The sequence below is a fragment of the Podarcis tiliguerta genome (assembly GCF_965153285.1).
Source record: "Podarcis tiliguerta genome assembly, chromosome: 8".
Lineage (NCBI taxonomy): Eukaryota > Metazoa > Chordata > Lepidosauria > Squamata > Lacertidae > Podarcis > Podarcis tiliguerta.
Genome location: NC_139541.1, coordinates 64,302,456 through 64,324,312, shown reverse-complemented (window position 1 = coordinate 64,324,312; position 21,857 = coordinate 64,302,456). Strand labels below are relative to the sequence as shown.

The 21,857-nt window shown below is 42.6% G+C and overlaps 1 protein-coding gene across 4 annotated transcripts; it reads left to right on the top strand.

Annotated features, from left to right (window-relative positions):
* YTHDF2 (YTH N6-methyladenosine RNA binding protein F2) lies at positions 1-21,629 on the top strand. Of its 4 annotated transcripts, XM_083455327.1 has the most exons (7): positions 206-467; positions 850-874; positions 2,456-2,535; positions 3,815-3,943; positions 8,904-10,490; positions 17,878-17,910; positions 20,746-21,629. In XM_083455327.1, the coding sequence occupies exons 1-7, from the start codon at positions 441-443 to the stop codon at positions 20,767-20,769; spliced, it is 1,905 nt and encodes a 634-aa protein (XP_083311453.1). In that variant the 5' UTR covers positions 206-440; the 3' UTR covers positions 20,770-21,629. The 4 variants fall into 4 exon arrangements, with proteins under 4 accessions (XP_083311451.1, XP_083311452.1, XP_083311450.1 ...); XM_083455325.1 differs by lacking the exon at positions 3,815-3,943 and having other exon boundaries at positions 1-467; XM_083455324.1 differs by lacking the exon at positions 17,878-17,910 and having other exon boundaries at positions 151-467.
* Positions 21,630-21,857: the final 228 nt, after the last annotated feature.

Sequence of the window (21,857 nt, the reverse complement as noted above, 5' to 3'; positions counted from 1 at the left end):
AGAGCGGTTCAACACATTTACCCATCATGCTTTTCTCTGCCCCCGCATCTTCCCCTCTCCCACCCTCCTGCGCGGTCTCTCACCGCGCGCTCCCTTTACCGCGTGACACCTAACCCTCGCCGAGTGCGCGCATGCGTGCGCGCGCGGGGGCGGACCATAGAGAGTGGGGGTTGTTGTGGTGGAGAGACGGGGGCTAGAGCGTCGAGGCGAGAAGCGGGCGGAGCCGCGGGCGGGGCGAGCCAGTCAGAGTCCGCCAGGAAGCCGAGAGCGAGCCGCGCGGTGTGTCTCCTCCTCCTCCTCCTCGCTCCCCGGACAAAGCCGCCGCGGTCTCCGCCACCACTACCGCCCCCGCCCCTTCGCTTCCCCCCGGGCCCCCCCTCGCCTCACCGGCGCAGCTCACCTCGGAACGAGGCCGCCGCCAGACGCCGCCGCACGGAGCCATGTCGGCCAGCAGCCTCTTGGAGCAGGTAACCGGGGTGGGGGGTGAAACTGGCTGGCGGCGGCGGCGGGGAGCTGGAGGTGCCGCGCTGGGAAAGGCCCCGGCTTCGGGCCTACCGGGCGGCTGTGGTGGGGGGAGCATAAACGGGCAGCGAGGAGGCCCCGCGCGCCCTCCCTCCTCTCCTCGCGTCGCTCCCGTTTCAAACGAACCCCCGCCGTCAAGCAGGGCCCGGCCTTCCTCCCGCCGAAGCCTCCCCGAGGCAGGCGGAGAGGCCTAGGTTTTGCTCTCCGGCTCTCCCCTTCCTTCGCGTCTCCGTCGGACTCGGGGTTCGGGTTCCTCCTCTTTTTGCCTCGTCGCCTTATGTTTCCCTTTCTCTTTTTCTCCTCGCCGCTGCGCCGCCGCCGCTGCAGAGACCTAAGGGCCAAGGCACCAAAGGTGAGTTGCGGGACCAGCCGCCGTGGCGGGACCGGGAGAGATCCATGAGGGGTGGCCGGGGAGGTGGTGTTTTCCTTTTTTTGGGTGGGGGGAGTGTGGGTGGTGGAAAGGTAGCGCGTTTTCCGTTCATGGAGGATAAGGGAGGGACGCCTCCCGTCCCATTTTTCGATCGGACCTCTTGTTTCCTGAAAGGCATGCAGGTGAGGCGAGTTCCTGCCGTGCCGCCGTCTTTCCAGGAAACCGTAGCGTGGGTTGCCGCATGGGCAGCACACATATGTATCCGTGTGACTTTTGAGAAATAAAATGAAACAGAACGTGGCAGGGAGGAATGCAGCGTGTTTTCCCGTAAGCAATGATGCCCCCTTGGGGGGAAAAAACTGGAGGAAGTCATCATTGCCTTACGGTTTAAAACTTCGTTCTAGTTATATATGTGTGTGTGTGCGCGGTGTAAGGGAATCCCAAATTAGTTGATTGAGATGAGAGTGACGAGTTATCCCTGGTTAAGAGGGAAAGTGTGACGTATTTAATGGGCTCTTTAATTTGGCAGAGCAAGGAGCTGGGTGCTTGGATATTAACGTTTTGAGCTAATTGCAGAAGTGAGTCATAGTTAAGAGGGTGCAGTGCACATTAAAAGGTGGCAGTAACCAGTTTATGTTAGTGGACTGAGGGGGTACTGCATGTTCCCATTTTCTCTAGGCTTCACCCACCCTCAAAGCAAAACCAAAAAACAACAACACACAAACACAGCAAGTTTTAATAAAAAGATAATGTATGGCTTACTGCTGGGGTAGTAATTGTGGTGCCATCCGGATGTTGTTAGACCCTAATTCTCCAGCATGCGTGGGCAGTGGTCAGGTATGATGGGAGTTGTAGTCTAGCAACATCTGGAAACTTCCCCATTGGTTATCCTTGGATTGCAATATGAAGATAACAGCTCAGAAAAGGGCCCTTTGTAAGCAAAACTGGTGGCAGTGAATAACTGGAGATTGGTGGTTTGCCTGAATATTCAGGCTACAGGAGAAGGAATGGACTCATTAAGTTTCTTAAGCTCTTTTAAGGTGAACATAAAGGAGAGAAGCTTTAAAAGGCCATATAAATGAGAATAGTCTTTAATGTTAAAAAAGTTAAGGGGATCATTTCATGGGTTCGAGTTGCAGAACAAAATTCTGCCAAAGCCTGTACCTGTGTTTCTCCCTGCCTCACTTTGAAATGCTTGTCCATATGAGATGGGCTGCTCGAAGGGGAAAGTTCCTATTGATGAAGTTGCTCCTTCACTAAGTTTAAATGTAAAGCTAAAAGATGCTTTTTGTGGCTCATGTAGCTGTAAACAGTGTAAAGAGAGTTCAGTTGTGTGTTTGATAATGGCAGCATATTCAGGGGGTAATTTGCCCTTTAGTTCCCTAACCTTTACAGTGGAAGGCGGCAGAATTGAAACAGAAGGAAAATTGACATATTTCATTTTCTATGTGCAGGAATAGGGATCAGGTGGCAAGACTTTCTAGGTCACAGGGTGTGGTTTTTAGACAATATAGAATAAACTATATTGTTATTGAATAATGCTTGTTATACATTTGTTTTTAGTGCAAAATGGATCGGTGCATCAGAAAGATGGATTAAATGATGATGATATTGAACCTTATTTGAGTCCTCAGGCCAGACCGGTGAGTGATAGAAAACGTACCTATTTGTTTAATGGGCGGGGTGCATTATTAGTAATTGTTTCCTTTTCTGCTATCTAGCTTTCAGGATGCCTTTTGGGCTTGACATTGTACAGTTAACTAACGGCTGACTGAACTGGCAATGCTATATAGATACTCATATGTAACTTATATGGAAATATGCAGTGCACTGTGCTGGAATCATGTGGTAACAACTGAGTGTTAGCTGAACAATGCTTATAAATGTTGCAAACCTAGCATTAAATAAATAACCCCCCAACCCCTCACCCAGTTCTCCTTAACATGGGTCCTGGTGCAAACTTCTTTCAGCTTCCTAAAGGAAGTGCAGACTACATATAAACTTCTATCTCTGTTTTTATCTGTATAAATCATTTAAGCCTCTTTAGTGGACCAAGGCCACAATCCTCAGCACACTTACATCCTAAATTCTATGCTTAAAATTCTGCAATTAGCTAAACTATAAAAGTGCCATTGATTTCACTGGGGCTTGCTTTGAAGTAAATGTGCTTAGAATTGTAGAATAAATCAGAGTACAGGATGACTTAGTTCTAGGAGATTTCGTTTAGAACACTTACCTTTTTGATCCTCACCAGCAGTTTATTTGTGTGTGAAAGGAGGGGTGCTTGTACTTTAGTTAGATTCAGTCTTCTGATTTAGATGAGAGCTAAATCTTAAGATCAGTTTCATTTTGACTACTTAAAGACAGCCGTTATTCTCCCTACTTCTGGAAGGTGTTTAGGTTCACACTGTGGCTGGGATCTGCTGGGAGAGAATTCCATAGTTGTCCAATAATACATTGCCGCATGCCATAGTGTATTCTAGTCCACATTTAGCATGATCATGTAGGCACATCTAGTCAGTCTTTGAGTTTGTGACAGGATTAAAGTAGCCTGGATACATGAGTATCTTGAATTGTTCCCAGAAGACCACTGCCTCTTGAATCATGTTGTAATGTGCTCCCAATCACTGATGTGTCAAGACTAGCTGTAGGCAGGTAAAAACATTGCAGTAGCAAGCTTCAAAGTTGCAAAGGCACAACAGGTGGCTTTCAATTCTGAATTGATAAGAAGGGGCAGTTGCCTTTTCTGCTGATAACTTTGTGAAAAGTGTTCATGCCACTGAAGCTACAGCTGTATGAACATTCCATGCATGTAAACCTGAGGAACCCAGGGCAGACCATCCCCCATACATGCTGGATGTTCCTATTTTCCTGCAATCAAAGGTCTGCTACTCATCATTACTTCACTTTTATTGGCTTCAGCTCCAGTTGGCTTGTCTGCATCCCGTTCCCCACTTACCCTGGATATCAAGTAAACTGACTACAGGACCTTGGTCGGATGAAAAGAAAAGAGCTGGGTGTTACCAGCGTACTTATGACACCTCATGCCAGGTCTTCACTTGATCTTGCTTAGTGGCCTTATGTTATATATACATGTTAAATATTAGAGGGTGGAATCCTGTGATGCCTGGAAGTTTACAGGGAGCTGGGTGGTTCATAGTGCTTCAGGAGTTCCCTGCCAGGAATGAATGGAAATTTTTGAGTAATTGTGTAAATATCTTACAGGCCTTGTAGTAGTGATAGCAAAACCATGTGATCTGTTCTTCCAGAGCACAGTATGTTGCAATTACTTATTTGTGCCATGGTGAAAAATAATTAGATTTGGGGGCTCAAAAACAGTTTTCCTACTGGACATGATTGAACATTAGAGTGGCAGTCCCAGAAAACAGTCATCTGGATGCATCTAAAGTGATAGGAAAATGGATCTGTTTGGCAGCCTGTGACAACTGGCTGGAGTTATCCAGGGTCCTCTCAAGCAGAGCAGAGTCCTGGACAGTTTTAAATCTCATTTGATTTTGCTTAACGCTGATCCGCTCTACCCTGATCATTGCCCGGTGTTTTGTTAATAATAAAAAGTGCACATGGGTGCTACTTGCGCCTGGGTTCCTATCATCATACCCCTCACCACTGGTAGACAATGCCAACAAAAAGTCAGTCAAGATGAAAGGAAGCCCCTAGATGCCGACTTTTAAACTCCGAATTAAAGCATTGCTTTATTTGTGAAGTAGATGTCAACCTAATATTGGTAGGCTTGAGATAATTATGCCTTTGGTTGTAGGGAACCTTGGTTTAACCACTTCATTAACTGGGCCTTGAAACTGGGTTGTTACATTATAGTCCTTCGTCTTCGCCTTGGAAAGTTTGCATTGCTAGATATGGAATGTCATCTTTGTACTCTTCAGCTCTTCAATTTCTTAAGTAGTAGGTCTTCTGTAAACAAGAGAGACTTTGTTAAGTAGTGGGTGATTATTGTGGTCAGTTTTGCATTTGGGGCAGTTCAGTGACAGTACACTATCAAGATCAGAGTTAGGCAACCTAAGGTCCGTGGGCCGGATGCGGCCCAGTCGCCTTCTCAATCCGGCCCATGGACGGTGCGGGAGTCAGTGTGTTTTTACATGAGTAGAATGTGTGCTTTTATTTAAAATGCATCTCTGGGGCATAGGAATTCGGCTGAAAAAGGTTGCTGACCCCTGATCAAGATCTATGAGGGGTTCTGCAATAAATTTGGGTGTGGGTGAACTGGACCATTGTCAGTGTTTTGTGAAGTGGAGCACATCCAGCATACAGTGACCCCAGTGCTATCACTTTGCATCCTTAATCTTTAGGTGGTGGTGGAACATATTCTTGATTAACTTCAATTAAGATTTAAAAATTCATGGTCTTTGTGTGCAGCAGTATGCTCAGTTATGCCATTAATGCCTGTTTATTTGCTGGCATTAAAAGGAAGAGTTCTGGCAGGCTTGAGCGATATGTTTACACTGTTAAAGCAGTTGGTCCTTGGGGGAGCTGTTTGGTTCCTGGAGTACATCTCAAATGCATAGCCTCAAAAGAGCTTACAAAAGTAACATTTTGCAATGATTATTTAATGTGATGCCATGCTGGCAACTGATATTTCAATTTAATGACTGAGACTTGCAGGTCACAAGTTCATCCTTTGAAGGCTTAGGGCTGCACCCAAAGTTAGTTCTAATCAAAATAGACCCATTGAAGTTAATGTGCATAACTAACTTATGTCCACAAATTTCAATGGGTCTTCTCTGAGTTGAACTTAGTTGGATACAACCCTTTGTTTCAAATTTTCACTCTCTTAGCATGTCAAATTCTTCATTTTCTCACTCTTTGATCAGTTCAGTTATCTGAAAGAAACCACAGTTGATTTTCCTGCTTCTGCGGTGACTGTGTTATGTCCTATTTGAAACTGGCGGGTAGGGAAGCCCAAACTGGACATGGGAATCACCATGAGTGCTCTCAAAAGAAGCAGACATGCTTGTTGTCTGCCGCCCCTCCCCGCCTCACTTCTTGATGATATTTTAAAAAAACTTTAACAATGTGGAGTGATATGACATAATCAGTTGCTACTCCTGCCACACATCACACCTGTGATACAAAGTTTCTGAACATTATCATGCCATATGTATTGAGTTGTGTCCAGCTGAACTTTACTAAGAGCAGGCCCACCAAATTTAACAAACTGAACTTCATCATGGTTATTATTTTCAATGGGTCCAGTCTGAGTAGTACTAGATTGGATACAAGCCATTATCCTTAAGCATTAGGGAGTTGTGGGTTTGTGACAGCCATAATTTGCCTTTAATGTTATGTTTGGGTCTAAGTCAACACTTAAATGCAATGTAGGTTCCTGAAGCAGAGAGAGGTTGAATTTGCCAACTTTTCATTATTTTAGTAGCAGCAGTTATGGTACAGATATTATGGCATTGGCCATTGATGAGCATACATCACAGAATTATTGAGAATGAATGAGAACTTTCTTGCTTACAGTACAGGTGTGGGCAACCTGTGGCTCTCCAGATTCTATTGGACTCCTGTCAGCCCCAGCCAGCATGATTGGGAAGCTGTTGTAGCTGAACAAAATCTGGAGGGCCATAGGTTTCCTACCAGTGCTATAGTACCTTTGCAACCTAATCCTATGCCAGTCTAAAGGTTAGTGCTGTGAGCGCAAGATTGCACTTCAGGGATATACAATGCAGCTGCACAAGGCGGAGATGCCACTTACTTTTTGAACTGCTCATAACTTAATACTATTTCTAGAAACCATAAGGTTGAATGTGCAAAGATGTATGTGCAGAACTGCATATGTTCTTCCGCTGTGCACATGGTGCTAAAGAGGCAGTCGGGTATTAATAATTTTAGCAGGTGTGGTCTCTTTGCTTGGCATAAATCAAGCAGTTCTTTCCACCACCTGCAAAGTTTCTGCTCACACATTCAGAAGTGTATGATCCCCTCGCCCTCCATCACAGCTTGTATTCTATTTGAAGCCAATAAATATAAGTTGCAGCATTCATGGCACATCCTCTGTAAGGTGTCTGTGTCTTTCATGGATAGGGGGATGAATTACAGGTACTACCTTACTGTTGACAAGGGAGGCATCCTTGCTGCAGCCTCTGGAAACTGTTCGTTGGCTGATGAAGCATAGCCATAGCCCTTTTCCCAATGTATCTGAATGTTTTTACTTACATTAGTTGAATCTATCCTATGCTTCCTGCAGGGAGCTTCTCTCTGGTCTCCAAAAGCCCTTTGGGCAGCTCACCAGTTGCTGCAGAGTGTTGGGTTGGCTCCCAGGTGTAGAGTGACACTGTAAGGTGTTCCCTTGAGCTGGGTGTCCTGTGCCCAGTCTTATAATCTACTCAGACTACACAGCAAAATACATGAAGAGGGTCTTGGTTTAAATGGCTTTGAAATCTGAGACTTGTCAAATACAAAACTACTCATTCTTATAGGTCCAGAGACAAAGATTTTATCCTTTCAAAGCTTGTTGCTGTTCTCACCTTATGTGGCTCTGCTGAACAAGTAAAATGGGCTGAGAGATGTTTAAATGAGAACACTTTATCAAGAAGGAATGTTTCTGCTGCTGTGGTGTCAGCAACTTATATTGTAGCTGAGTGATCAAATAACTTTCACCTAAGATCTTGCATTCTAGAACAAGATGAAGCTTTAGGCAAATTACTTAGTATCTCAACCTAGTCTGCCTCACTACTTTGGGCTTATTGATGGAAGATCAAGAGACATACAAAAATTCATGGGTGCTGTCCAACAGCTGTGCACATCTTATTGTGGCTTGTACAGGGGGAACTTGAAATGTGCCCACTAACTGGAGCGTGGGTTTTGTCTACATTTCTTTAAATCTTATACTTACTGGTAGATCATAGAAAATGCATTATCCTTTCTTATTGGTAGAGTGGGGTGCAATGTAAGGTTAATTATTAGTTATTGGCAGAGACTCTGGGTACAAACCCCAGAAACAACTTAACAACTTCAAATAATAAACACATAATTAAAAACTATTCTGAACTTTATTTGGATTTTTAAATTTGAAATTGTAGTGAATTTTCAACCCACACTCAAATGGAAAGAACACAGTTAAAATACAACCTGGTCAGAACTCTTTATCAGTGGTAAAATACACTGATCTTGATAATGTCTTGGGCTAAAGTCATTAATGTGCTAGTGCTTTGTGAAGCACCAACCAGATACTTTCAAATGTTTGAGCCACTGTGGATCTTAATGTTTTCTGAGCCCAAATGCATGTAAGTTTAAACTGCACCAAATTATTTAGAAAGAAAAAAAGAGTTGCAAGAACTGAGCCCTCCCTTCACTTTTTCATTTTTGTTTGAAGTATTTACGTGTATAAATTTTGTTAAATATATAAATTTTGATTGTAATAAGACCTCCAAGTGCCTTTGTAAGGAAGTATTAAGTCTTATCAGCCTGGTAACCACGTAATAGTCATCATTTGAAACCTGTTAATTGCTTTCTGTTCTTCACTGGTATCAATATGCCAACAAACTTTGATTGTATCAATGGTGTCTACTGCACTTATCAATTTACTTAGCCTTAATTGTGATTACTTTTAGTACAGTGGTCTAAGAAGAGTAGCAATTGAATGCTTTAAATGGGTAGTATGACCAGCTAATCTTAGTTTATATCCTGCTAACCCACAATATAGGTAAGAAGTGCAAACACCACATGTGCTAGACAAGTGGGCACATTTTGGAATATCTTTGTGGTTTAGGGTAAAATGCAGAATGATCCAATTTTCACTGATACTTTAAAACAAATACGTAGCTTATTTTTAATTTTATTATTTCATTTGTCAGTTGCTTTGTACAATAAAAAGTCTCAAAGCAACTTGACAAAAGTGTTCAGTGTTAGTTCAGTAAATAGGCTTGCCTTGAAAGTACAATGTGGGGGAAAGGTCTGTGGAAAGCATATACTGTTTCATGCTGCAATGTGCTATTCATTTAACTGTTCAGTTCTTGCTTTTCTCTTCCAGAACAACGCGTACACCGCAATGTCTGATTCCTATATGCCGAATTACTACAGTCCATCCATTGGATTCTCCTACTCTTTGGGTGAAGCTGCTTGGTCTACAGGGGGTGATCCACCAATGCCCTACTTAACATCTTATGGACAGATAAGCAATGGAGAACCTCACTTTCTCCCAGATGCCATGTTTGGACAGCCAGGGGCCCTTGGCAGCACACCATTTCTTGGACAGCATGGCTTTAACTTTTTTCCAAGTGGAATTGACTTCTCAGCTTGGGGCAATAACAGTTCTCAGGGGCAATCAACTCAAAGTTCTGGATATAGTAGCAACTATGCTTATGCACCAAGCTCATTGGGTGGAGCCATGATTGATGGACAGTCTGCTTTTGCTAGTGAGACCCTGAATAAGGCACCTGGCATGAATACCATTGACCAAGGGATGGCAGCTTTGAAGCTAGGCAGCACTGATGTAGCAAGCAACGTCCCAAAAGTTGTTGGCTCTGCTGTTGGCAGTGGGTCTATTGCCAGCAATATTGTAGCTTCTAATAGCTTGCCTCCAGCTACTATTGCTCCTCCAAAGCCAGCATCCTGGGCTGATATTGCCAGCAAACCTGCAAAACAGCAACCCAAGTTGAAGACCAAGAATGGCATTGCAGGGACAAGTCTTCCACCACCTCCCATAAAACATAACATGGATATTGGAACTTGGGATAACAAAGGGCCAGTGACAAAAAATGCTTCCCAGGCTTTAGTTCAGAATATTGGTCAACCACCAACCCAAATATCTCCCCAACCGATGGGTCAGCAAATGAGTAACAGCCCTCCAGCTGTGCAGCCTTCTGCTGGACAACAGCCACAACCCCTGCCACCTCCACCACCCCAACCAACTCAGCTGCCAGTGCAGCAACAGGCAGCTCAGCCTGCCCGCTGGGTTGCACCTCGTAACCGTGGCAATGGGTTTGGCCAGAATGGAGTGGATGGTAGTGCAGTTGGACAGTCTCAGACCACTTCTGGTTCTGCCCCTTCAGAGCCACACCCAGTCTTGGAGAAGTTGAGGTCCATCAACAACTATAACCCTAAGGATTTTGACTGGAACCCGAAACATGGTCGGGTTTTCATTATCAAGAGTTACTCTGAGGATGATATCCACCGTTCCATTAAATATAATATCTGGTGCAGTACAGAGCATGGTAATAAGAGACTGGATGCTGCTTACCGCTCCATGAATGGAAAAGGTCCTGTTTACTTACTTTTCAGTGTCAATGGCAGTGGTCATTTCTGCGGAGTTGCAGAAATGAAATCTGCTGTGGACTACAACACATGCGCAGGCGTGTGGTCCCAGGACAAATGGAAGGGACGCTTTGATGTCCGGTGGATTTTTGTGAAGGACGTTCCCAACAGCCAACTGCGGCACATTCGCCTAGAGAACAATGAGAATAAACCAGTGACCAACTCCAGGGACACTCAGGAGGTTCCTCTGGAAAAGGCTAAGCAGGTGCTGAAAATCATTGCTACTTACAAGCACACCACTTCCATCTTTGATGACTTCTCACACTATGAGAAACGCCAGGAGGAGGAGGAAAATGTGAAAAAGGTAACTTGCCAAACTGCCAGGATTTGGTAGGGAGTAGAAACAAAGGGGAGGAATTAGGTGTGATTATATGAGATGAAGTTGACCATGGCCTCCTCCTTATAAGTGAGTTTGAAGGGGGTGTCATTGCTGTGCAAACATTTATTGAGAAGCTTGTGTAGCACACAAATACATCATATTGGAATACTGTTAGCAAACTTCAAATAGGCCTCTTTCCACGGACACACAGTGAAAGGGCTAGATGAGGGTTCTTGCAGTCTTATTCATGTGTGACTTTAACGAAGATCAGATTGTTGATCTTCAGTGAAAAGTGTGACTGCATTTTTGGTTTTGGCCAAAACGTTTAATATGATTTCCCCATTTTGTACTTGCAATTTGTATTTCTATAGCTATGGTCTTTTGACTCGAGCAATAAAATTAACTTGACATCTCTAAAAGATATGCTGAGGAAAGTTTTGCTTCTTGGGTGGTTGGTGAGAATATGCTAATAAATGGGAAGTAGAAACATAGGGCAGGTTCCAAACACCTACTTTGGGCATGTCCAAGGCATTGAGATGACATTGACATTTGGTGGAATACTTGACTTCTGAATAGGAGGCCCTTATTTCATATCAAGCTGCTTATGAAACTTCACTGTTTCAAAAGAGGCATGTCATATGACATGAGGATTGCCTTTTTAGGAACACAAGTCCATACCTCTGTTGGGCATCGGAAGCCAGTTGCATTCATTTTCTTATGTAGGTCTTTGAAAGATACTTTATATACATCAGGAATGGGGAATCTCTGGCCCTCCAGATATTGTTGGACTCAAGCTCTCGTAATCTTTGTCTATTGGCTGATGGGTAGTCCCAACAACATTTGGAGGGTTGCAGGTGCCCAATTCCTGGTACAGAGTAAGAATGAAATCCAGTGCTGCTGTTCTGCTTGCAACCCTGGGTTGGAGGACTGAAGGGGAAATAAAAGATTTTCCTCCCTATCTCCTTTGCTGGATCAGAAACACGTGGAATGACACCATTAACACTAAAATAAATCCTGTGGCATCTCAAAGGCTAACACATTTATTATGGCCTAAACTCTTCACAAGATAGACTCCCTTCACCAGACGCATGTATGGACTAGCATAATTGCATAATAACAAATGTATGCCACTGTAAACCAGCATAAGTGTTTGCTTCCCCTTTTGGTATACATAAGTGCAGGTTTTCTGGCACTGATGATGAAGAAATGGTTGTAACCTACCCTAGGACCTCATGGTGAAGGGCAGGTAATAAATTGAATGAGTAATAATAGGGCACACTCTCTTTAAAAAATGTTGCATGGGAAAGGTTAATGTGCACAACCACCTATGGGTCTCGGGTTACTTCGTGAACCTTGAAGGGTGTTGTTTTTTTAAAGACTGAAATACGACCTCCATCATTTTTACAACAGTGGCTTATGAGGCACCTATGTTGTAAAAATGCAATGAGCAAAGAAGAAAAACTAAGTGGGCAAAATAGACCTTGGAGGTGCTTATGTTTATGGTTTGTAGAACTTCAAAGAAGGTGCAGGAAGGAAGAATGGCAGAGTAGTACAAGTGTATTAATTCTTTCAAGTCCAGTGGGTACTTGATGGTTTCAGGCACTCCTTTTAAAAATGGCAGTACTTTTGTTAAAATTCAGCTTATGTATTAACAGCAATGCAGACAATGTTAAAAGCTGATACGCTGCTGGAAAAGCATGCTTTTAAGTTAAAAGCTCCAAGAGTTGCCTTTTGTTCCTCCTTGGAGTTAGATCAGTGGGCCCTCAAATGGACAAGTAAAAACAGTATTATTGTGTCCCTAGTATTGTCTAAGCAAAGGGATTTTTTTTAAAAAGCCTGTACATTTGTTTTATATAAGACTGCCACAGTCTGAGGAGTACATTAAAAGTGGTTTGGTTTGTAATAGTTCAGTGTTTAGCATATCAGTTTTGGATGTGTCCTCCATGTTATGAGAATCTGACCCTAGCCATGAATAGGCAAGACAGTACAGTTGGCAGAAACTCTTTAAGTGGGAGCTGACTTTTACTTTTAATGGAATGTAGTAATGGTTTTAAGCAGAAGTGGTGCATGTCATCCTCTTTAGCCTGTTCTGTTGACTTCTGGAGAAGAACTTCCACATCTAAGTTGCCAAGGTACCTGTAAACTGGCATGAGGCTTATTGTTCCACTGCCATTTGTAACAGAGGTTGTTTTTCAAAGAGCTTGTTGTCTTGATAGTGGCAGGAAGATGGTAAGAGATTCTCCATCCCTGCTCTTTGAAAGATCAACACTTCAATTTGCCTGATGTGTAACTTTTTAAAGCTACAGTTAATTTCATTGGTTGGGGATCCACCTCATACTGTAACTCCTCCAGTGCTACTTTGACATGGTAGTATTGGGAAAACTTTTATTTTCAAGGGGCTTTAGATTTATAACAATATTCTGTGAAACTGTAGCACCCTAACAGCAGTCAGAATGTAGGGATACAGTAAACCTCTGTTTCCAAACTCCTCCATTGTTGAACGTTTTGGCTCCCAAACGCTGAAAACCCATAAGTAAGTGTTCTGGTTTTTGAAGTTTTTCGGAAGCCGAACGTCCAACACTGCTTCCGCTTGAGTGCAAGAAACTTTTGCAGCCAATCAGAAGCTGTGCCTCAGTTGTCAAACGTTTCAGAACCTGAACGGGCTTACGGAACGGATTATGTTCAACAACCGAGTTTTGACTGTACAGTCTTAAACCCAGGCAAGAGCAGCTGTTTTTTGTATTCTCATGAACCACTTGTTGTTCCAAGCAGTGTTTGGGGGGCAGAGGTATATTTTGCTACTTCTTTATGAGTGATCAGGTTCTATAATAAAGCACCACCTGGCAGCAAGTGCGAAACATTTTTATGAGTTCCTTGCAGTCTTGCATATCTGAGACATCATATGTAAAACCAATAGAAAGCTGTAATGAGTGGAACATCTCTTAAAAAATAGTTTCAGAAGTCATGGTGAGAGAAGCTCTTAATGTTTTACCACATCCTTATGAAAATGTTCTCAGGATGGATAAAATTGGATCATAGGAACCTGGGAAGCTGCAAGTTAGGACATTTGTCTACTCTGCCTGCAGCTCTCCAGGGTCTCAGGCAGATGGTCTTCCCCATAACCTGCAACATGATCCTTTAACTGGAGGTGTCAGACATTGAGCCTAGTACCTGCTGCATGCAAAGCATGTTCTTCACTACTGAACTGTGGTCACATGCAATATCAGGATCATCGGCTGCCAGTTAGCCATCTCTGCCTAACATGACCTACTTGGAAGTAAATCTCAGTGAAATTGGTAAGCTTTTAATGTGCCACAGTACTCCATTGTTGATAGAAAATATTTCATCTTTTTTAGAGCTCTGGACTATGTAAGCAAAGTACATACTGTACATACTGTTTAGAGCTTTAAGAATTTGCCTAAAGATTTGCATTCTGCAATGGCATTTTTTGTTTTTGGCTGTCCAGAGTTCTCTCTGCATATCTCAGAGCAATGTTTCTCAAACTTAGGTCTTCAGCTGTTTTTGGACTACAACTCCCATCAGGAAGTTGTGGCCAGGGATGATGGGAGTTGTAGTCCAGCAACACCTGGAGGCCCAAGTTAGAGAAACACTGTGAGGGTGAGAAGCCAGAGGAGTGGGCATAATCACTTGGAGACTCGCACACCTCTGATAGCCTCAGCAGCTATTTAGGCGAGCATTTTTTCCTTAGAGAGTTATTTGGAGAATACTCCTTTCAAGAGGCCTGTCTCCCACTTAAGGAAGAAAGCCTTCTCTGTTCTATGGTTATTGATAGTTATAATCAATAAAATAGCAGGATAAGTAAAAGTAAAAAACCAACAACCCTAACCCCACAAAAATGAGTGCTCAGAACTTGATTCAAGCAAGTATAGAAAAACTGTAAATTCCCTGGTCTGATGATCACTAAGTGAGGAACTATGGACTGTGGAGACCACCTTTCACATAAGGGAGCTCCATTCCTCCAAAAATATCAGAAATGTAAATCACTGAGTAGTCACATTCTATGAATACTATACCTGAGCACTTGGAACTTGGTTGTTGAGCGTTCAGTGACTTAAACATTTGCTTTGCTCTGATTCAGAGTGTTCAGATTTGCTCCCTTTTTCTTTTGTGCTGCTCCCAAAGCTAGTGTGTTTAGAAGAGATGACTGATTGTAACAAAAGTGGAGTCAGAGGGGAGCTTGTGGCTTAAAGACACTCCTATACCTCTGTCATTCGAACACTGTTCTTAGACCTCAAGCCAGTTGCTCTAGCCTCTATTTGGGACTAGATTTAAGGGGCTTGAACTTTGCCCTTGAGTCAGAGCCATAGCCAAGCTAGACTTGCTGTTCCTTCTTGCAGGAGGATGGTTTGAACAGTAAGCAGGCAAACTATATCTCAGAATCCTGTGATGAAGCCTGGTTTGCAGCATTAGGGTTCAGAAAGCTCTTCACTACTTTTCCTGATTTTGCCACTACTTAAATTTCAGTTGGGGTAATAACACTAGCAAGTGCCTCAATCTCCTTACCAGATCCCCTTAGAATATTCCCTGTTTTTTGTGTGTACCTAATTCTACAGGCTTGGACTTGAAAGTAAATTTTGGCAAGTTGCTAACAGAGGGCTAGTTGCCTTCATATGGGGGAAAGGCCATAGCTCAGTGACAGAGCATCAACAGGTCCAGCATTTTCAGTTAGGTCTGGAAATGTCTTGTGTCTGAAACCCTGGAGAGCTACTGCATGTCAGGGTAGACAATACTGAAATAGATGAACCAGTGGTTTGACTCAATATCAGGCAATTTCCTATGTTCCTGTGATTGTTTTAAAAACATTTCTTTAAAAACGAGTGAAGATACCGTATTTTTCAGTTTATAAGACGCCCCCATGTATAAGACCCCCCTATTTTTAGCGATTCAATTTAAAGAAAATGAGGGGAGATGGCCCAGAGTTGTTGCTTCTCCCACCTGTGAGCTGCTCCCCCCCCCCACATTTCCCACGCACAGTGGCATCAGGGGAAGTTGCGTTCCTGCCAGCTGGCGGGCAGACACACCGCTTCTCCCCCTCCCCCCCACGCAGCTGCGGGCAGGAAATACTCCCTAGATTGTTTCCTGCTCACTGTGGCATTGGGGGAAGTTGTGCTCCCGCTTCTGCCCCCCATGCTACTATCTGTGTATTGGATGACCCCAGTTTTTTAACATGATTTTTGAGTCAAAAAACCTTGTCTAATACACGGAAAAACATGGTAAGAGAAATATGAGCATGATGGCCACAGTGCAGAATTTCACAGATGAAAATAACTTAAGAGAGCCAGCATGAGGCAGTGGTTAGAGTAGGCTGCAGGGGAGACCCGCCTTGAAACTCACTGGATGGCCTTGGGGCAGTTGCTTTCTCTTAGCCCAGCTTTTCCTTCCACTGTCTGGTGTGCTCCAGATGTTGCACTCCATTTCCCAGTGCCTCTGAACATTTGCCCATGCTGGCTGGGGCTGATAGGAGCTGGGTAATTTTGGCTTACCCTAATCCAACACAGAAGGTTATTTGTGAGGATAAAATAAAGTAACCTATATCCATGTTCATTGAGTAGGATACAAATGCAGAAAATGTCATTTACCTATTTTGTAAGACTCCTGCAGCTCTGTTGGCACAATGCAACCTCTTCTTCCTCTCCTGTTCCTTCCAGTCCCCTGTTCACCCTCAAAATCAGTGCTGGAGATTTGGGGGACCTTCCAGAGCAGTTTTTTGGGGGCGCATGTGTGAAGGAGAGAAAAGGAAAATGCTATTGCACTAGTGGAACTCAATTGGCGCAGCATTGACGCAACCTTCAGTTCCTTATAGGTCTTTCTCCTTACCTCCCCACCCCCTGCCATTAACTCAGTGCCCAAAGCATAGTCAGTATTTGTACAATACGTAATTAAAATAGTTTGTGAGACACTGTTCATTCTAACTTCTGATAGGACTTCAAAGTGTATTAATGCTACCAATTCTTAAAAGCATCTCTAAATAGCACCTCATGTCTGTCACGTTTTTGCTTCCAGAAATAAAGTTGCAAAAAGTTTCCTTACACTGTTGTTTCTGAAAGGTTGTTTTGAAGGTATCTTACTAGGATTTGTTAAGAAGAATCACTGCCATTTTAGTTAGGAGTTTGGTGTAATGTACTCAGTCAGGGTTGGAAGCCTCATGCCCGGGGACTGAATGTGGCCCTCCAGGCTTCTCTGGTTGGCCCTTGATGCTTTCTCTTTGGCTACTCCCCTCTTCAACCTGCCCCCCCCCTAACGTGTGCTGCTTCATGCCTTCCTTGGGTGTCTGTGGCTGGCATGTGTTGTTGAACTTTGATAATGTCTCTCTCTTGCCTGGACAGTGGGTGTAGAGATGAGCATGTGGGATAAACACGTGGCCATATAAAAACCTCTGGCTTTTCCCTGGCAAGAATGTAGCCTACTACACAAGCAGAAAAGTCACATCCACTGTGCTGCCTCCTTTTGCCTCTAGTTCCTTCCTTGTGCCATGCATGCAGCCCTTGAAAAGATCTATGAAAGAATGTGGCTATCAGATTTTTCCCATCCCTGTTCTACATTATGATAACTGCCATGCCATTGGCTCACAATGCATTCCCTTGTGTACAAAGTTGTATTTGCAAAAGTGGAAAGCACTTCTTTTGAAGGCAAATCAAAGCTGCTTGTGAGGGTTTGTCCCATCAAACACTTTAGCATATGTCATGGGTTGGTGAAGTTGACGAAATCTTGAGGGCTGTCTTGAAAAGCACTTCTGCTTAGATACTTGAGCAAATGTGTTTTGGACACAAGCCACTGGCTATTAAGCAATGTGCAAATGATGGTTTGGCTGATGGGGCTGTGTCCCAAGTTCCCGTGTTCTCTATTCCTCTTGCACACTCAGATTTCCTGATTCAGAGTGAAGGAGGGCACGTCTGCTTTGTGCAACCATAGTATAGTTCTAGTTCTTGTTTGGAGGCAAAACAGAGGTTGCACAAATCAGTTTGTTCAGTTTTGGATATTCTGACACACCGTGGTTTGCCAGAAGTGGGGAGTGAATTGGAACATAGGAGAGAAGAAACATGCAACGTGAAAGCATGATTCCAGTGACCTAAGCATAGTTGAATTTTTACATAGAACAAACTGAAGAGTGTAGCTATTGGGACAAGATGGCTGACGAGAATTTTACATACATTTACATACAACATCTTAGTTGGGCCCCTAGTCCATTGCCTTGTTTGCATTAATAGTGTACATATGTTCTTCCAGAAGAGAGAACTTTCATATGCATAAGGCATCAGGTTTGGGAATATGACAGATGATTTGCCCCTAGCATTTGTTTTCAAGGCTATTATCAGTGCAATGAAAGCTAATAGCATTAATTGCTTTCTAGGTGCTGTACAACGATGACTTCATTCAAATTATGGTAAATCTATATAATTTGTACGGTGATAAATCTATCAGAAGCTAAATTCTTATATAGTATTTGAAATGCTGTGTTAGATAGCTAATGCATTATAGAAGTTTCAGATTGGCTTTGGTGTTTATAGTAACTACAGTCAATTTGTACAAACACATGTTTGCAGGAATCAAGCGGTAGAGGGCATCACTTCCAGGACTTAAACTAGATAGGCAGAGCTTGGCCACAGATCTTGAATTCTGGATTACAGCTAGGTTGCAATAATCCAATGGTTTGTGTTCAGTGCTTGTCCTACTCGAAGTATACCCACTGAAGTTAATGGATATTACTTGCTTAGTTTCATTAATTTAAATGGGTCTCCTCTGAGTGGGACTTACTTGGATACAACCTAGAGTGTTGTTTGTGAGTTTTCTCTTGAAGACTCTGGATACCTTTTTATATAAGACCGATTTTCTGTACCATGTTTTAACACAGTCCCAAACTAGGTTACCATGAATTTAACAATTTAAAAATGTAATGCATAAAATTGCAGAACAATTTTAATAAAGCGGTTTAAACAAAAACACACTTGTCAGTAAAATCCCTAACACCTGGTAGAATAAAACATTTTCACTTTTCTCTGAAACAAGATTAAGGAAGAATGTTGTTGGGCTCTCAGGCAAGATTGATTAATTAAAATTAGCAAGAAGAAAAACCAGTTTATGGTTATTATTGTTATTATTGTTTTTAACCTCCTTCCACAAATTTTCCAGTATATTAAATGTGAAAAAAGCTAACATCATTTAAATCAAGCTTCCTGTTGATTCTCCTTCATACATTTCCTAAACTACGGCACAAATCTCTCAAACTAAATTATGTTAACTTGCAACTAGCTAGAGTATTACACTGTTTTAGTCTTAAAACCAGGCGTTGCATCTTCGCCACACTGTATACCCTCTAAACCAGTCTTTTTATGGTGTCCTGGTGTTCTTCAGATGTTTTGGACCACAACTCCCATAATCCCTGACCTGCTGGCTGGAGCTGATAAAAGTTGGAGTTCAAAACTTCTGGGAGGCACCAGGTTGGGGAAGGCTGCAGCAGGGTGTTGTGGGATGGAATTAGATCAGGAATGTCTACATGCAGCATGTTCTAAAGGAAACATTCTGGAATAGTCTACCTGATATGATTGCCAAAACAAAAGACAACGCTGGATAAATTATCTTACTCAGTTGCAGCTGTGATCCATTGAGGTCAGAAAGGATGTACTTTACTTTATATTAGCTTTTTGCTCTGGAGAAGTAATTTTCTTGCCAATAAGTAAAATTCCAAATTTTATCCCAAGTCAGGTGGTCTTTCCATGTAACCTGTGTCTGCTCTTCTACTTACTCTGTGATCCTCTTCTGACAGTGTTGAGGGCTGAGTCCTAGATTGTTTTTTCCTGCATTGGGTTGTTCCTGTGTTTCATCAATAGCCTTAAGGGAAAGTGGAATTAATAGCCTTTCCCCATAGATTATAGTCCTGTCTTTCACATTCCTGTTTGACAGAGGGGTAAAAGAGACAATTGGGGTTTCCCTATGGTAATCTGGTTGGCCACAAAGGGAATGACATGGCGGATAAGATAGGCTTATAGTTTGACCCAGCAGAGCTTTTCTTTTCTTACAACTTTGCCAAGACCATCTAGAAAGTTAATGAAAAAATGGGGATTTGAACTGTTGATAGGTAATGGCCTATTGAATAGGCTGGCCTATCAAAAGTCTAGCTTAGTTCAGCAAAGTGCCCAGGCAAACTTCTGTGATGGAGTACAAACTTAAAGCATCAGTACAATTTCCATTAAGGAGCTTTGCATTAGTATGTAACTTAAAGCTTGTCTCTGCATTCCTTTAGATTTATGTGGGAGCAGAGTCTGCTCTTTTGGCATCCCTGCCTTGGTATCAAACATGTGATAACCAGCTGACATGATGTTCTCAGTAGCCTGAAGGGATCAGTTATGCCTGAATAGTAAAGGGATTTCTTTGCACTCTTCTTGAAGTGCTGCTAGTTAGTAGCCTAGCCTTCATCTTTTAGATGGGATGCATGCTGAGTGTCCTGCAATATATAGGTTCAGACCACATTAACTTTCTGCTTTTAGCAGTTAAATTATAAAATGATCAGGTAAATGGAAGGTGCAGCATGATCACATATAGTTTGTTCACATAAATGGAATGGAATGCAGCTAAATTCTATCCTGACACCTTTTGAGTGGGAGTGTTGTGTTTTCAGTTGCCCTCACCTCTGGAGAGCTTTATGCCTTCATAGCTTAGTTTTCAGTGGTGTGTTGATAGCACACTTTATACCAACTATTGCATTGCCACTTGTTTACTAATTTTTTCACAACGTAAAAGAGGAAGAAGAAACAGAAATTACCACTATCTGCTTCTGGGGTAGCCAACATTGTGCTCTCCAGGTGTTGTGAATGACAACTCCCATCAGTACTAGCCAGCATGATCAATGGTCAGGGATGACTGTAGTTGTGGTCCACAACATCTAGAGGGAGCCACGTGCCTACCCTGATCTAGTTAAGGTCCAAAAATTTGCTGATTGTTAGAAATATTGGGGTCTCTAGGAGGACGCAGACCCAAGTGAATGTTTTTCATGATAGAGACTGGCTTGCTTCAAAAGATGTTTTAGTGATTAAAATGTGCACAAAGCAGGTGCTGTCTGGTATATTTGGAATATGAGGAGGTAGCTCAGCTCAGCTGAATATCCACAGAATGATTCTCATCCTAAGTCATTAACCTATTTAGCAGTGAAAATAATACTATTAAAAGTTTTACAAAACTGCCGTGCCACTAACCGCCGCCTTTCTGTCTCTCTCTCCTGTAGGAACGTCAAGGCCGTGTCAAGTAAAATGCTGAGCCCTTCCACAGAGACTGCAGCAGACATGCTGCAACATGGATATCTTTCAGAAAGGACGAAAAACTACACCAGAGAAAATTAGAACTTGTTTCATTGACTTCATACAAACTCTTATAAACTTACAGTTTTAAAAAAAAGTATTGGAATTTCACAAGAGACATAGGACTTAAAAACAAAAACAAAAAAAACCCTTCTAGGTAGAGTAGAGGTGAAAACTGTCCCCTTTCTTTTGGCTTTGGTTGTGATTTCAGAGCATACGCTTTGTTTTTTTGTCTTTTTACTATGTTGATCGGATTTTAAAGTCCGCAAGTGGCATATGCCTTTTTCTCTAATTTTTAAACCTGCCGCTTCCCTGGTTTCCTGGCCATCTAAACCTCTCTTCCCTCTGGTTTTTTTGACATTTGCACTTGGAACACCGAGTTGTGACTTTCTTTTGGACATCTACCATGGAAAGTGGAATAAATAACATTTTTTCCATGGACTGGAAGAGGAATTTTATGAAGAATTTGATTTTTTATGCCTAGAAGATTTGAATGGAATCTGTCGGCAAGGTCGTGTCTGAGGGGTGGTTCATTTTCTCTCAAAGTCAAATACGAAGAGTCCTAAGAAATGTTCTGTTCTTGTGCATTATATGGATTACAGATTAAGTCTGGCTTGATTTGATTTGAAGGCTGAGAACAGTGGTAAAAACTTGTTTGTTTACAGGAACATTAATTTTGGAAGAAAAATATTGTAAACTGTGTAGTGAATGTTTCTTCAGTTTTCTTGTTAAGCCAATGAGGAATGGGCGCTGCCTTTCTTTCACCATTAATCACTTCTCAATAATAAACGTGAGATCCTGTTGAGCATCACTTTTTGGCCCCTTAGTTTTTAGTCCGTAGGCCACTGCTTTAGCGCTTGTGCACAGCAATGAGAAGCTTCAATATGAGGAATAAAAGCGGGTGTGATGAACTTCAGTGAGGCTTTCCAGCCTCTAGTTCATTGGCTAGTTCTGGTCTTTCTCTTTTAAGAATTCACTTCTCAGGGAGTTGCTGCCTGACTATTATCTTAACACCAAAGGTGACCCCTACTCTAAAGCA